Here is a 16,094-nt window from a genome sequence, read left to right on the forward strand (position 1 = left end):
CTTTAAAAGCCAAAATTGGTGGGGATGAGGGAAAGGGAAGGGAAGAGGTTGTATTTTATCTTAGAAGCAATAGGAATATGGTGAATCATTTTTAATAGAAGTTTTCTGTGGTAATGTTTGTGCTTTAGATAAAGGAACTGAAAAATCAGAATACAAAGAAAAAAGTGTAAAGAAGAGCTGAGACTCTTCACTGATACAGTCAACTTCTACTCTGCTAGATTCAGATATTCAGTAAAAGCAGACATCCATCAAAGCAATCAAAATATGAGTTTCACTTTCTCTCAATTCATATAATTTCTCTTCCTCTACTTCTCTCTCTTCCATAAAAAATTTCACCAAAATAACAACTACACTAAAAAGAAAAGAACACAAAACTTCAATTTTATGTCTACATGACAGATTACAGGGAAATTTATAACTTCAAAATCTTCCTTCTCTCTCTCAGATCTTTATTTCCCTCTTCTTTCCTCCCAGAAATTATATAAAAAGGAAAATGGTGAGTAATGTCAGCAATGAAAGTATTCTATCCCTTGACACACAATGTAATCTACTCATTGCTGCCTTTCTTATGGAAGGCCATGTGATAAAGTGGAAACAAGTCTGAATGTTAACTTGAAGGATCAGATGTCAGATCCAGGCTTGGATACTCATTTATTAAGTTTCTTGTGGCAAACAACTAAAGCCTCTCAATTTCAATGTCTTTCTTTCTATTTTTTCTTTTCTTTATTCCTTTTTTTTTTTTTTTAAATCAGTGAGTAAAAGGAGGCCAGGGGACTGGATGGCATGGTGAATAAAATCCCAGATCTAAAGTCAGGAAGACTCATCTTACTGAGTTAAAATCCAGTCTCAGATAATTGGCTGTGTAACCTTGGCTAAGTAACTTAATCCTATTTGTCTTGGTATCCTCAAATGGCAAAGCACTCCAGTATCTTTGCCAAAACATCCCCAAAAGGAGTCAGAAATTATTGGCCATGGCTGAAAAATGACTAAATAACAACAAACAAAGGGTGGGAGGGAGAAAAAAGTAGATTTTTGTTCTTTTTCTTTTTTAATAGAAAGGACTGTGACAGATGTGAAGTGTTCATTCACTTTCAAATGAAATCATTATATTATTAGTTTTACTTCATTGTTTTATAATTACAAGAAGTCTCACATGAAGTGGAAATAATCTATTAATATATATTGTAAAAGTTCAGCTAGATGCTAGGGTGGATAGAGAGCTAGGCCTGAAAACAGGAAGACTCATCTTCCCAAATAAAAATCTACCAGATAATGTGCAGCAAGTCACTTAGCTCTGTATGCCTCAGTTTCCTTATCTGTAAAATGAGCTGAAGAAGTAATTGCCACTCTAGTATCTTTGCCAAGAAAACCCCAAATGGTATAAATAAAAGTTGGGCACAACTGAAAAAGACTAAACAATGATAAAAATAATGTAAAATCAAAGCATATTAATAAAAATTGAATACACCAAAAAATGACTAAATAAATAACAAAAAATATGTTTAAAACAAATGACCTCAAGGTTCTAAATATATGATTCTTTGCATCAACCCTATCCAGAAGGAAGTTTAAGAAAAGGGATTTACATCCTCATTTACTCTTTATATCCAATAACAAGGATACCAAGAAATAACAAGACTATCCATTGATTACCTTGAACTTTTGTCACATGACTAATTTAGGCTCTTTTTCCCATTCGTATTTCTTTAAGCATTTTTTTTGTTCTTTCTAATTTTTTGCTTGTTCCCATTTGTTATCTTGTTCACGTTCATCTTGTGCCTTTCTATTACTTTCTTGTCAATTCTCTTTTTCAGTTTATAGGACCATAGTGTTTCATGACTGGAACCCATGAAACATATTCAATGAACAATCAGTATTTTAAAAGGCAGCCTTTGCTTCTAGGAGTTTGTTTTATTTTATTTTTTAATTGTAATTAAAAAAAAAAAGTAACTATTCAAGAGATGGAACATGTCTGTCCTCTGATTTCTGGATAAAGACTTTCAGTTCTGTCTTTCCATGCATTCAGCATCATTGTGAATGGCTTCATATTAAGCATAATAGCAAATATTTATATAGTTTTTTTTTGTTTGTTTTTTTATGGGCAGCTAGGTAATATACTGGATAGAGTGCCAAGTCTAAACTCAAGTTCAAATATGACAGTAGATGCTTCCTAGCTTGTGACCCTGAGTAGGTCACTTAACCCTGTTTACCTCAGTTTACTTATTTGTAAAATGAGTGATTGACAACATAAGGTCCTAGGCCAAGCACAATTCATCTCTGTTTTGACCCTGATTGTCTCAGAATGAATGTAAACAGCAAGTGTTGCTGTTTTGGCCAGAAATCCTGAAGCTCTCCTCCCAGATTGATTTTCTTTAACTAGGTAAAAAAGGTCATTCTTTTCCCTCATTTCTTTTTCATTTAGCTTTAATTACCTCAGTCAAACTTAGACCTATTAAAGACCTTATCTTAAAAAAGAACCACTACACCCAAGGCCATCTTCAGTTGAGCTAATCTATATATTGTACTCAGATGGCTCCAGAGAAAAAAATGAGACGGTCACTTTGCACACCTTCCCACATTTAAATCCAACTCACTTGGACATCATGACTCCCCTTCCTGATGTCATGGCCTTCTTCCAGAATGAAGGACAAATATTAGCATTTGCCAAGAAAACCCCAAATGGGATAAAGAAGAAAGAGACAGAATGAAATGACTGAGGAATAGCAACATTGCAATTTAATCTATGTTAATAGCTAACATGTTCATAATAACTAATTTTAATACCAAAGCATCTTATGATACCACTTGATTAAATCTCACAAATACAGTTCTTATTGCATCCTTTGTCAAAAAAATCATGAAAAGAAAGACTGAGGAAAATTACATCACTTGTTTAGAGTCATGAGTGTCTGAGGCAAGATTGTAATTCAGATCTTCCTGACTCCAAGTCTAGCACTCTTGAGTAGGTCCCATAGCTGCCTTAATCCTATACTTAATAAAGTTGTGGTTTCTCCTTTGCTTCCCCTTCCCATAGCATGTCATATGATGTGATATGACATAGGATATCAAAGAAGGGAAAGAGTCCAGTTTTATCCTTCTGGTTTCTTCCTTAATCTCTTACTTTTATCAGGACCCATGGTGCCAGCTGCCACTGTGGGAAAATGGGAAGATTTACCTCCTAAATATTTCAACATATGTAGCAGTCAGCCATTTTATTTTAAGGACAAAACTAATTAACTCCACCCATCCCCAAAGGTATGATGGTGAAAATTAAAATAGTAAAAAGCTTATTTTCTTTGTGAGACAGTTTCAACCCCAAAACAATCAGAGACTCTAAGAGTAAGAAAAGGCAAAAAAGGGGTTTATTATGATCTAGGGAGAAAGGGTCTCTCAGTAAGTGTGAGTAAAAAAGTTCAAAGTAAAAACTGTAAAACATCAGATTAAATATCCTGAATGCAGAAGTCCTCACCCCTGCTCACCTTTTCTCCCATTGTTTGAGAGAGTCCAAGATTTGTGGACATCTAACTTAGAAATAACAGAATATAAGCCAAAAATAATGAACTTTTAATTTTAATTTCCCTAGAGAATTGCAATACAAATAGATATCTTTGGATAAGAGAATTCAAAGCCATCATCACCTTCAAAAGAAGTACTTAAATGCTAATTAAGCAGTGGTGGGAAACAGGAGGGGACAAACACTGGCAATTTTTAGCTATAAAACTATTTGTTATTATAAAGTTCCAAGCCACAATTAAGGCTATAGTTTAAGGCAATATCCCCATGAGAGTATCTTCACTCAGTTAATTCCACACATTTTCCAATCCAAGCATGAATATTTTTGGAAGACAGAGTTTATGGACATCTTTTTAAAATTCTTTATAGCAACTACCTGACACATTAGTTCAACTGTTAAATGCCTACTATGTGCAGGCAACTGTTCTATATATTGGTGTTAGGATTCTTACTAAGTCACTGGAATGGATAGAGACAATAATTACCTAATTTAGCATGGTTCAGAATGATTGATCTGATCCTACAAGGAGATGTTATGGGCAAGGAGTTGAAACAAGGTACTAAGTGGAATTGAGGAGACAATGGTTAAATCTAATTTATCATCTATTTAATCCTACAGCAAATAGTGGTTTCCTAGTGATGTAATGATTGGTGTGTGCTCAGTGTGCAGCATATAAGCAAGAAGCTCTCAGGGCCAAAGGGGATTTTGGGAGATTCAGAGTCAGGATTCAGTCAAGGAGATTGTTGGGCAGAGAGAAGGAAGACAGAGAAGTGGTGGCGGGCTGTCCTGGGCAGAACACTGAAACCAAGATCCGGAAGGCCTCCAGAAAACTAGCCAAGTCCCAAGTGAACAAGATAAAATTTGGAAAGAGACAGTAAAGGATTTGGATTCCTGGCTGCATTTGGGATTATTGAACTGAACTGAAACGAAGGCTGCTCCCAGAACCTCCCCAAGAAACCTTCTCACAGAGAATGTTATAATTTAGAGAAAAGAACTATTGGCATACAAAAAAAAAAAAAAAAAAAAAGCTCTGGTCAGCAAGGAAGTTTTATTTTACTTGTAGGATATACGAAATGCAGATATATATATATATATATATATATATATATATATATATATATATATATGTAAATGCTTACTTGAGAAGAGAGGGGTGCTAACAACTGGGTTCAATTGGTTGACAAGTGAAAGCTTCACAGAATAGAGATGAGAAGGATCTGTACTGCAAGCAAGGGAATCAGTCAGTAAAAATACTTAAAGGTGAGAAATATTAGAATTGCTTAAGAAATGCAGCCTCATACAATAGAAAGCAACAGGATTTATATTCAGAGACCTCAGGTACAAAAATCTCATCTCTGTCACAAATTGGATAAGTCACCTGGAACAAGTCTCCCTCCTGATTCTCAATTCTCTTCATCCAAAAAATGAACTAGAATGGCTCCTTCATCTCCTTCAGCCCCAGAACCCAGTCTAGGCTTAAAGGATTATCCCTGAAAAGGAAATTTTTTGCTTTTCTTAGTCTCTTACAGTGATACACTATGCAAATTGTGTTTAATTTATTTGCCTTTGTTGCAGATAGAATCTAAGGGAAATAGGAGGATTACCTGGAAGGGAGAATAATAAGAGTTGGCATTGATATAACAGTAAATTTCCCAGAGGAATTGACATCCAGATTTTATCTGATTTTTCCCAATTTTTCCAAAGAGAAGGAATTTGAGGATTAAAGAGATTAAGTAATCTACCTAAATCACCCATATAGAAAGCTCTGGAAGCAGGATTTCAACTGTGTAGGATAGGTGCTAGACCCCCTTCCCCAAATTAACAAATCAGTGATATCTTCAGGTACAAAGAGAAAGCATTTTATTTAGTCCCTGCAGGGAGAGGCCTAAGCAATCACCTGGGAGCCATCCCAGCTCCTACCATGTGCTCATGGAACCTGACAAGCCAGAAGCTTGTCAAGATCTAAATAGCAAAAGATCCAAGCCTTTTTCATCAGATAGACTAAAAGGAAGTAGCCATCCTTGATCAATGGTCGCCAATGTTGTCTGCTTCCTGTGGGTCACATAACTGTCTGTAATTTCCTGTCACTGGCTTAGGGTCTGATCTTTAGAGACCTAGGCCCAAGATCATGTGACTTCCTACAACCTTGGCCCAAGACCTGATCTTCCCACTCTGGGAATAGGGATCACGTGACTTAGGCCTAGACTCAAACTTGAGAAAAGTTCATCCAATTCACAACCCAAGAGTCTCTGGGAATGGTTTCCATTCCATAGCCATGGGTCATTAGCAGTAGAAACAACAAGAATTGGGGAGTTTGAAGCCAAAATCACCAAAGGGCTTGACATGATTGAGTTAGACAAGAGCCCATGTGTCTCCTGTTCCATAGCCATAAATGGTCTGCAGAAAGAAGGAAAAGAATTCAGGAATTTGGAGACAAAATAGCTAAAGGGATCAGGCATAGTTTAATTAAATTGAAGTCCTTTAATTAGTATTGTGTGAAGGGGATCATATGATGGGTGATAAAACCTGCCACATATACATCATTGCCTCTGCTGACTTCCTTTGGTTCAGCTATATTAAATAGCAGAAAACAAAGAGTGCACGGTGGGGTTAAAGGGTAGGGAGCAGGGTTGGAGCCCTGATTATGTCAGTGAGTCAGGCTGTCATTAAAATGAGACTAGAAACTAGAAAATACTTTTCAACTATTAGAATCCTCCATAGGACAAGAGGTCTAGCAATGGTTTCATTGAAAGGCATCTGGGCTGAGTTTTCACTGTAAAACAAGCAACACACTTGACTTCCACAGTCAATGCTGGCCTACTTAGAGATACAAGAAACCAATGGAAACTCAGGGAAAACATGAAAAAAGAGGTAGGAGGAATCGGGAGAGAGAAAATAACAGTAAAAAGAAGAACCAACAGAAGAATAAGTTAATGGATGGATGGACATTTTAACAGTGTCCCTAGCAAAGCTACTAAGTTTCATTTCATTTCTCACATTTGTAGTCAAAAGTCAGTGGGCATTTATTGAATGCTTATGATGTGTCAGGCACTGTGCTAAATGCTGAGGACACAATGAAAGACAAAAGCAGTCCCTGACTTCTTGGAACTTAAAATTTAATGAAAGAGCCATTAACCACTCTATACCAACTGTATCTATGTTTATGTCCATGTGCATATGTATATGTGTGCATGTGTGTGTGTGTGTGTGTGATGAATTAAAGACAATATCACAAGGAAAGCATTAACATTACAAAGGTCTGGAAATGGCTTCTTGTGAAAAGTGGGATTTCAGAATACTTTGCTTCCCTATCTTGACTATTTAAATCTCTAACTACATTCAAAAAAGCTACCTCTTATAATGAAGACCTTCCTGATGTCCCTGCAGCTCAGCTTCTTCCTCAATTATCTAGCATTTTTGAGGGGAAGGGTTTTATGCTTTATACACACACATACACATATATGTATAGAAAGATAGATAGATATACATATCTATATATCTAGATAGATAGATAGATATAGATATAGATCTATAGATATATAGATGTTATTTCAAATGATAATGTAAACTCCTTGAGGGCAAGATCTATTTCATGCTTACTTTTGTATATGTAGTACTTAGAGTGCTGAGCACTGGATAATTGGTCATAGCCACCACCACCCTTTCCTTGCCAATAGGACTAGAAATTGAGTTTAAAAAAGAGAGCCTAAGAAAAACCTTGAACTCTGACCACTTTTACATACCGTTGTGTCATAAACTCCAGGTGCATTGTCTTGATCCTTGCTAGGATAATTCCCTCTCATTTTGAGTATTGCTCCATACCTCGCTGTCTCCTACCCTCAACCTTCTTATTTTGACCCCTATCCTGTCAGTTAAGTTATGATCCTTTACTGGAATTATGGCTTTTCTGTACTCGCTCCCCTTATCTGCCTTTGTTTCCCATATAAGCTTGTATATTCAGGTTATGTATCCTGTTTGCAAACCTTAGATAACTAAAACCCTATGTAAGTTCTCTGCCTCAGTTTATTTGTAACAAAAAGCTTTGGCCAAGAGTCCCATCTGGTCAGCTAGCTTAAAGATTAAAAACCAATTCAAAACCACATTAAAGATTAAAAACCAATCTCAGCTTGCCTCAGTTTCTCTGGTACCACAGTAGTAGTGCTTGGCATATAATAGGTACTTAATTAATGCTTATTGATCCATTGAACTACATTGCCTATGTGCTACATTGTAAAAAAGCTACCTTTTGAAGTCTCCCTTTAATACTGTGATATTAGTTCATCCTAGTTCCTCCCTTTTACTTCCTTCCTAATTGCATCTTGAGAATTTCCTATCTTTGTATCTTGGGTTTTCTGTAAAGCAGATGGTGGTAAAAATCTTGATATAGTCCAAAGCTAGTTCCCTCAGCAAGCTTCCCTTAAGGAATACTTCAAAAACACCCACAGATTTGTTTTGAATCTTCAGCAGCATATCCTGGGATTGGATCCTAAAGAAACTGTTACCTAGTCTAATGTGTTTCCTTGCAAGGAAAAATCATTATTCATTTTCTGGAAAGTGAAGCCAATTTGTCCATCTAAGGCTGTGTGCATGATTGCATGGGTGTATGTGTGTGTGTGTGTGTGTGTGTGTGTGTGTGTGTGTTGGTAACAATCACAGCTCACTTAGGTGATTGAAATGTTTCATTTAAAGTCAGAAATGAGGTTCCTGGCTCGGTCCTAAGCAATGCTATAAGCTCTCAATTACCTTCCTGGCCCCCTTAGTCAGAAAACAGAACTCTGTGGTAAAGCTGTTCAAATCAATAGAGCTTGCTGATTTCTGGAACTTGGAATGGTTAACTGTATTATTGAGGGTGGTATACCCTGAAGCATTAGTTTAAATGACCCTGTTGATCATAGAAAAGAATTGGGTTAGAATCATTCTGAAGTTGTTTTTGTGCTTCCCATCCCAATGAGAAGAAGCAGACAAAAAGAAAGCAGAAAAAAGTGAACCCTTTATTTCTATTATCTTAGTTAATTCTGATGATTTATTTGAATGGGAGCGCAGGCCACATAGGCACAGATAGCTTGTTTATGATCTTCATTCCTGGAGTGCATATTCAACCAGTGAGATCATAGATCTCCTGAGTTCTTTGGAGTATTAATGTCAGTGATGGGTATCTTATCTTAAACTAAGATTGACCAGAATGAGGGGAGCCAACAAGCTAATGACAACGGAGAACAGTGCAATATAGTGGGGAAGTCAAAGATAATGATAATAATGACAGCAGGCATTTATGCAGTATTTTATGTCTTGCAAAGCATTTTACAAATATTACCTTCTTTGATTCTCATAATAAAAAAAATATATATATATATGTATATGTATAAATAGAATAAATGAAATATATGTAAATATACATATAAACATATATAAATATAATAAATAAAATATATGAAACAAACATATATAAGTATATAATAATATTACATATTATTATTTTATTATTTATAACATATAACATGAATATCATATATTATGTATATAACTTATATATGTATGTATGTATATACATATATATGTGTATGTGTGTGTATGTATATATATATATATATATATATGTATGTATAAAAATCTCAAACTTACAAATGAAGGAAGTAAGGCATATATACCCAGGGACGTGTCCAGGATCACAGGGCTAGGAAATGTTTGAGGTGGGATTTGAACTCAGTTCTTCCTGACACAAAGCTAGCATGCTTTATCTACTGTACTACCATATAAATATCACATACAAGTATGAAGGAAATCCAGGTTGATGTTGAAAAATGATTCCTAAATTTCAAATTATTTCATCACTGTATATGTTCATCAATAACATAATCATATATACCACTATGCCTTTGTAGATAGTTTCATAAGATATAAGATAAAAGATGAAACTTGTGTATTGAGGGCCCTCTGTAGTCTTGTTCCCACTTCCCTTTGAATGTCACTTCCTATATTTCCTCTGCAGGAATTATATATTCCGAGTGGATTGTTATGCTTCCCATTTTCCCATGCATGACATCCAATCTCTCAACTTGATTTGACTTTTCAAGAATTGTCTTTCTATTCTTATTGAAATTTGCTCTCTCTCATATCCATCAAGGTAGCACTGAATACTGGGCCAGAAATCAGGAAGATCTGAATTTAAAGCCAACTAAAGAGACTTACTACAGGGTGATTCTGTATAAGTCACTTAAATTTTGTCTACTCATCATCTGTAAAATGGGGTAGTAATAGCTTCTACCTCTCATGTAATGCTGGAGAAACTGAGCAAGATAGAGAATAGAGAACAATTCAGTAATTTATTAAATGGAAGAGATTTACTGGGACCAAATGGATCCATGGTTTGGTCCCAAGGCAGAATGAGACTATCATCTCAAAGAATCCAGCCCTGAATGTCCCATAACAAGATTCTTTTATAGAGTAACAAGAATGATGACTTAATGGGGGAGGTACCTAGGATGAGGATGACATAATGGAGGCAGGCATAATAGACAGAGGTACTGGAGAGGCTCCTGATATTTTAATGATGTCTAAAATGGATAAAGATAAATCCCATCAAATGTTAAGAGGGAATGACTATAGCCTAAGGGCTAATATATAAAACCTTTATGCTAACATTAAATGGAATGGTTATAACCTGAGGCAGAGTAACTGAGTAGGACAATTAGGGAAACTGGGTCAGGACATTAAAAGAAAACTGTGGCACAATACTCAGAGGTATTTCAGGATAAAATGAAGTAATATTAATAAATGGTAGCTATGTTGCAACAACAATAACAATAATATACTTTTTTATTTAACCAAACAGGCCTTTTCTGGGTTTCTCACAAATGACAGTCCATTTCTGATCTCTGTGCTTTTGCCTTGGATATTCCCCATGGCGAAAAAACATTATCTCTTTACCTCTATTCCATAAAGCCTCTCTCTTTCTTTTTCTTCTTTCTTATTCCTTTTGTTGAACTATTTTGCATTAAGTGACTTGTTCAGGGTCACACAGCTATTGAGTATTTAAAACTCAGCTTCTACTCACTTCAAGGCCAGTTTTCTGACCATTCCACCACCTATCTGCTCCTTGCCCCTCTATTTTATGATGTATAATCAGTGACCATTGTCTTCATAAAGCATTCCCTGAACCCACTTTTCCATATTATCTTATATTTAACTATTTTCTATTTAGTGGATTTATAGTGATTCTGTCTGTATTTAAGCACATACTTATAATCCATCCCATTCAAATGTAAGCTTTTTACAAAAAGAGATTATTTTATCCTTTGATTTGTATTCTCAGAGCCAAGCTGAGTGCTTATCACCTAGCAGAAACTTGATAAATGTGTGTCAGTTGACTGATAGATTGGGCCTATTACCATATGTAAACTATCACTAAGTTCTTAAGACAGATTCACTATTATGTCACAATTAAGTTTGGGAGTAAGGGTTTCAATGAAATAACTAAAAAGGGGCCTATTACAGACACTCTCTTAATTAAAGAAGTGGTTTTGTTGTGGAAATTTCCAATATGTTACTATCTTGGGTAAAGGCAAGAACATTTTTGAACACTTTGGATATTTGTGATTTTTTTTTTGTAATAAAAATAGTTTATAGGATACAGTCTAAGTACAAAATAACATATATGTATAGCCTTGCTTGGCACATGTTCAGTCATTTCCTCATATTTAATTCTTCATAATATCATTTGGGTTTATTTTTTGACAAATATACTGAAGTAGTTCTCCATTTCCCTCTCCACCTCATTTTATGGATGAGGAAACTAAAATTATAGATGAGGAAACTAAACTTATAGATGAGGAAACTGAAGTGACATGCCTAGAGTTACACAACTAGGAATTGTCTAAGGGCAAATTTAAACTCAAGAAAATATGCCTTCCTAACTCCAGGTTCAGAGGTCGATCCATCTAGCTTACATGGAACAGTCACTTTATTAATGCTTATTGATCCACTGATCTTCATTGTCTGTATGTTATGACTATGCAGCAGTTGCCATATGTAGCTACTTTGTAATTATAGCATGTAAAGAAGAGTGTACATCAACAGGTATACAGATATACATATATATCTGTATACATATATATATATATATTTATATATAGTGCATATTTATATATAGATAGGTAGATAGATTAATAGAAATAAATAGATAATAGATAAAGAGACAGAGTGATAGATAAAAATCTCACACTCAAAATGATTCTGTAGGGAAATTTATATGAATAGAGTCTCCATTTTATGGATGAACAAATTGAGGCTCATAAAAGATAAATTATTTGTCCTAAGTCAAATTTCTTGTAAGTAATGGAATACCAATAGTTGAACCCAGGCAGCAGATATTTATCTGTGATAAGAAACCTACATACAAACCATTTCCCTCATAAAGAAAAGAGATCTGTCTTTTTTAAATGACTTCAATACAAATATACAACTGTATGCTTAATGCCTCCTTTCTTGGAATATTCAGTGATCATCATTGTGAATCCTTGCTCTGCATTTGGTACCACAGCCTAGCTATGCTCAAAGAACAAAAACAAAACAAAACAAAACAAAAACAAAAAACAATATGATGGATCCAATTTGGAAATTACATATCTCTCCTGAATTTTCTCTGCCTTTTACTTGGGGCTCCATATTTCAATTGGTCTCACTAACAATACACAATTGTTTATCTCTGCTCTGAAATGACACTGTTATGATGGCAAAAGATGAAAAAAGAGTAACAACCACAGTATACTAGAAAAAATCTTGGATTAGGACTGTAGGGAGTTGAGAGGTAGTAAAGAGCTTAGAAATCATATATTTAGTCCATCCTTTTGCCCATTTTATAGATAAGGAAACTTGTGGTATTTGACCTATAGAAAGTCAAATATCTCAGTGGTAAATTAAGTGGACTGAACCACATAGTTAAACACTAAAGTCATGTCTGACACTAATATTTGCAGCTTCTGAGTTATTCTCTCTCTCTCTCTCTCTCTCTCTCTCTCTCTCTGTCTGTCTCTGTGTGTCTCTCTGAATCTGTGTCTCTGTCTCTGTCTTTCTATATCTCTGTCTCTTTTTTTCTGTCTCTCTGCCTGTGTCTTTCTGTCTTTCTATGTCTCTGTCTCTCTTTATGTCTCCTCTGTCTCTGTCTCTATCTCTGTCTCTCTTCTTTTTCTGTCTCTCTGTGTCTTCCTATGTCTCTGTCTCTTTCTGTCTCTCCTCTCTCTCTGTCTCTGTCTCCCTTCCTCTCTTTGTTTCTGTCTCTTTCTCATTCTCTCATTCTGTGTGTACATGTATATGTACCTGTGTGTTGTTATTGCTATTGATGTGATGACTGTTTTAGTTCATCTGGCTCATTGAAGTTTTCAGCTTCCTTTGTATTTAGTGTTACATGATATCCAGGTATGACTGCAATACCAATGAGGAACAGCAGGAGGAGCACTGGATTGGGAGTCAGAAGACAGAATCAAAACTCATTTCTATCATTTGCTACTGAGAAATCATTGGTCAAACCACTTCTATTCTTTGTACCTCAATTTCCCTATTTGTAAAGTGAAGATGTAGAGGTAGAGGGGTATTAAATAACCCCAAACCCCTTCTGCCTTTTCATCTATGGAAGACCAGCTGTCTCAGAGGAAAGAATACTAGTTTCTCTAGAATCTGGGTTCAGCTTCTGCCTGTGTGATCTTAGTCGAGTCATTTTCCCTCCCTAGAGTCAAGTTAATTTATCAATAAAATCAAGGGATTGAGCTCAATGGCACATTCTTTGGATCTCCAAAGGTACTCCTCCCTACAAACAAACCTGCAACCTTGGCTTTCTTGCAGAACTGAGCTAATTATGGCTGCACTCAGTGTGAGTCCTCCCAGGGTGAAGTAAATCAACTTTTAGGCCTTTTATTTATTTATTTATTTATTTTTTGCAGGAGGTTTTCCATCCTGCTTGCCTGCCTTTATCTTATTTATAACCAGAGGCTGAGCACTACGCATGTTTCTCCTAGAATGTGAAAGCCTGAACCACGCACAGCATCCTTTCCGGGCTCTGTCTGTGTGCTACTGAAGCTGGGGAATTTTCCCAAAGTATCCACTAAGGGGAGTCAGGACGCTGGACCTCCCGTTTTGGTTTCTATGACAACGGGGGAGAAGGAGAGCCTCTCCAGCAGAGCGCCTGCCGAAGCAGGTGTCGGGTTGCCCACAGCTCCAGAAGCTCCCTATCTTGAGGAGCTCCGGAGTGTTCTCTCTCTCCCTGCAGCACTGGCGTGAGTTCCCCAGAGCTCAGCTGAACGAACATGGTTCACCACTCAGGGTCGATCCAATCCTTTAAGCAGCAGAAAGGTTAGTGAGAACCTCAGTCTCCACTTCTCTTCCTCTACCTCCCTCCCCCAGCTTGGTTTATTGGGTCCGCATGCCCTTGCAATCTCACAGGAGAATCCCTTCAGAGCTCCCCACTTGGCTCCCTGAAGCTGATACTATACCAAGCAACTCTGTATCTTTGAATTAAGTATCTCTTTTTTGCTTTATCCATCAATAGCTAAGGGTGATTTCCTGAGAATCTCCCTGTGTCTGAGGTTAAGAAAGAAATCTCCTGTCATAGCATCCTGATTTCCAAGTGCCATTTCTTCTGACTAGAAATGCACTGCAGTAAACCACAAAGGATCTATGGCAGAGCATGTCCGGGGGTTCTGGAGATCTAGTACCAGGGACCTGAGTGGTATTGGTTACAGTTTGCCGGAAAAGGGAGTTTAGCCAAGGGTGTGGAAATCACTGTCGACACCTTTTGATTTCTAACATTCGATCTTAGAAAGTATCTGAGAGCGAGTGTCTTAGAGCCAAGAACTCATCAGCTTTGTCGGAAAAGTTTATTCCGTCTGAGACTAAGGCTTGATCGTCCAGACAAGTCTGTTTTCCATAGTCTGAGCAGTAGCTCTTTTTGTAAAGTGCATCTGATAACTTCAGCCAAGTCTCCCTCAAGTTTTTCTGTTTTCTTCGCTATGCATGGCACAGAAATTAATCATCAGCCCCTGCAATGCTGAGCAAAAGAAACATGATTTCAAATGTCACTCAATCATTGCATCCTTTCGTGCAGCCATTTGATTTGTGAAAACCGTTAAAGATCCTGCTTGAGTGGCTTTTAGATTTATTTTTCTCCCATTCCTGTCAATGTCAGGTTCCTCAAATGTCTATTATCCAATGCTCTTTTGTTAAAAATAACTGTCGAGATAAGGGAGACTCTAGACGTAAAGTCACTTAGTTACATGTGCATCAATATCTTCGTGAAATGGCAAAAATAAAGCCTCTTAGATTAAAAAAAAACTTCAAAGATAATTATATAAGCTGCATTGTCTTAATTATATTCTTTGCATTTATTCATTTATCAGCATTTTATTTGGATTCTTTCATTTCTATGAATGGAGCTCATGAGGTGAAGGGGTAGAGATCTCTTGGGCATCTACCATATCATCACGAAGGAAGTTCCTGCTCTCTGGGAGTTTCCAGAAACTTGGGATTTTTCAGATGTGTTGGCACTAGATATCACACCACACACACACACACACACACACACACACACACAGCCATATGGCTATAACTATATTCCCACTTACACAACCAACACTCCCAGTACATTTTGCATTCAATTTGTCTCAGGCTTATTTAACTTAAATAAAGTACTTTTAGACTGAGATTTCACTTCATTTTTACGGCTAGTGTTAAGAGGGCGGAAATAATTTACTTGCTTTTTCCAGAGTACCAGATATATCCTTTCTTTTCTGATCCACATTTATGATTCAACCGTATCTAAAGACAGACTGCCTTTAAATGGCCCCGGAAGAACTTTTTTTGTAGGGATGCATATAGTATTTTATTTTATTTTATTTTTTTAGTTTAAAGTAAATAATGGACAACTTTGAGTCAATCTGTTAGTGCTCAGAAGGAGTAATGAACAATTATGTAAATGGGTATTTCTGTGATGATATCTAAAAGACATGATTTTGGAGCATTCTTTGACTCTCTGATATATAGCTTTCCTTTGTTTGTGTGTTTTGTTTTGTTTAATGTAAGCAACAAAAATAAAGCCTGAAGGGAAATATAATTGGATTTTAACACTGAGGGTTGAGTAATTGTTGCTGTATAGCCCTGCCTAGAATGAGGAATATCAATATCAGGTTATTTTGTTAGGAAGAATTGACCAGTTTATCAAAATTCTCTATCTTTCTTGATCTGACTGAGGCTGGTGATTCCATTCATGGAATGATGGGATGCCACATTTAGAACTGAATGGTCTCTCAGAGTCTGTCTAGTTCAACTCCCATATCTTACATTTTGGAAACTGAGCAGGTGACTTGCCCAAGATCTAATAGGCAGTTAATTGGTTGCAGAATGGAGTTTTGAAACTAGTTGCTCTTTCTCCAGGTATATGTTTCTTAGTGTACCACAATAAAGCTTAGGGGAATAGAGAGGGCCTGAGATTGAAACATAAATGTGGTTTATAATACGTTTGAAAAACACAGTGGATCTGAAGTTAAATGACCTGGGTTCAAAACTCTCAACTGTCAACACAAATTTTGCTTCT

General features: G+C 36.3%; 1 protein-coding gene across 4 annotated transcripts in view; it reads left to right on the forward strand.

The window, feature by feature from the left end:
* The window catches only part of ANO3 (anoctamin 3), a 555,530-nt gene that overhangs the window by 241,033 nt on the left and 298,403 nt on the right, over positions 1 to 16,094 (forward strand). The window contains exon 1 of one of the 4 annotated variants that reach the window (XM_074275263.1): positions 13,672 to 13,858. The exons of the other annotated variants lie outside the window; for them this stretch is intronic. Coding sequence (XP_074131364.1) covers positions 13,813 to 13,858 — 46 coding nt within the window. The 5' untranslated portion in view covers positions 13,672 to 13,812. Of the gene's footprint in view, positions 1 to 13,671; positions 13,859 to 16,094 lie in introns of those variants that run through there. 4 annotated transcript variants of the gene reach the window in all.

Source organism: Sminthopsis crassicaudata, chromosome 6 (genome assembly GCF_048593235.1).
Source record: "Sminthopsis crassicaudata isolate SCR6 chromosome 6, ASM4859323v1, whole genome shotgun sequence".
Lineage (NCBI taxonomy): Eukaryota > Metazoa > Chordata > Mammalia > Dasyuromorphia > Dasyuridae > Sminthopsis > Sminthopsis crassicaudata.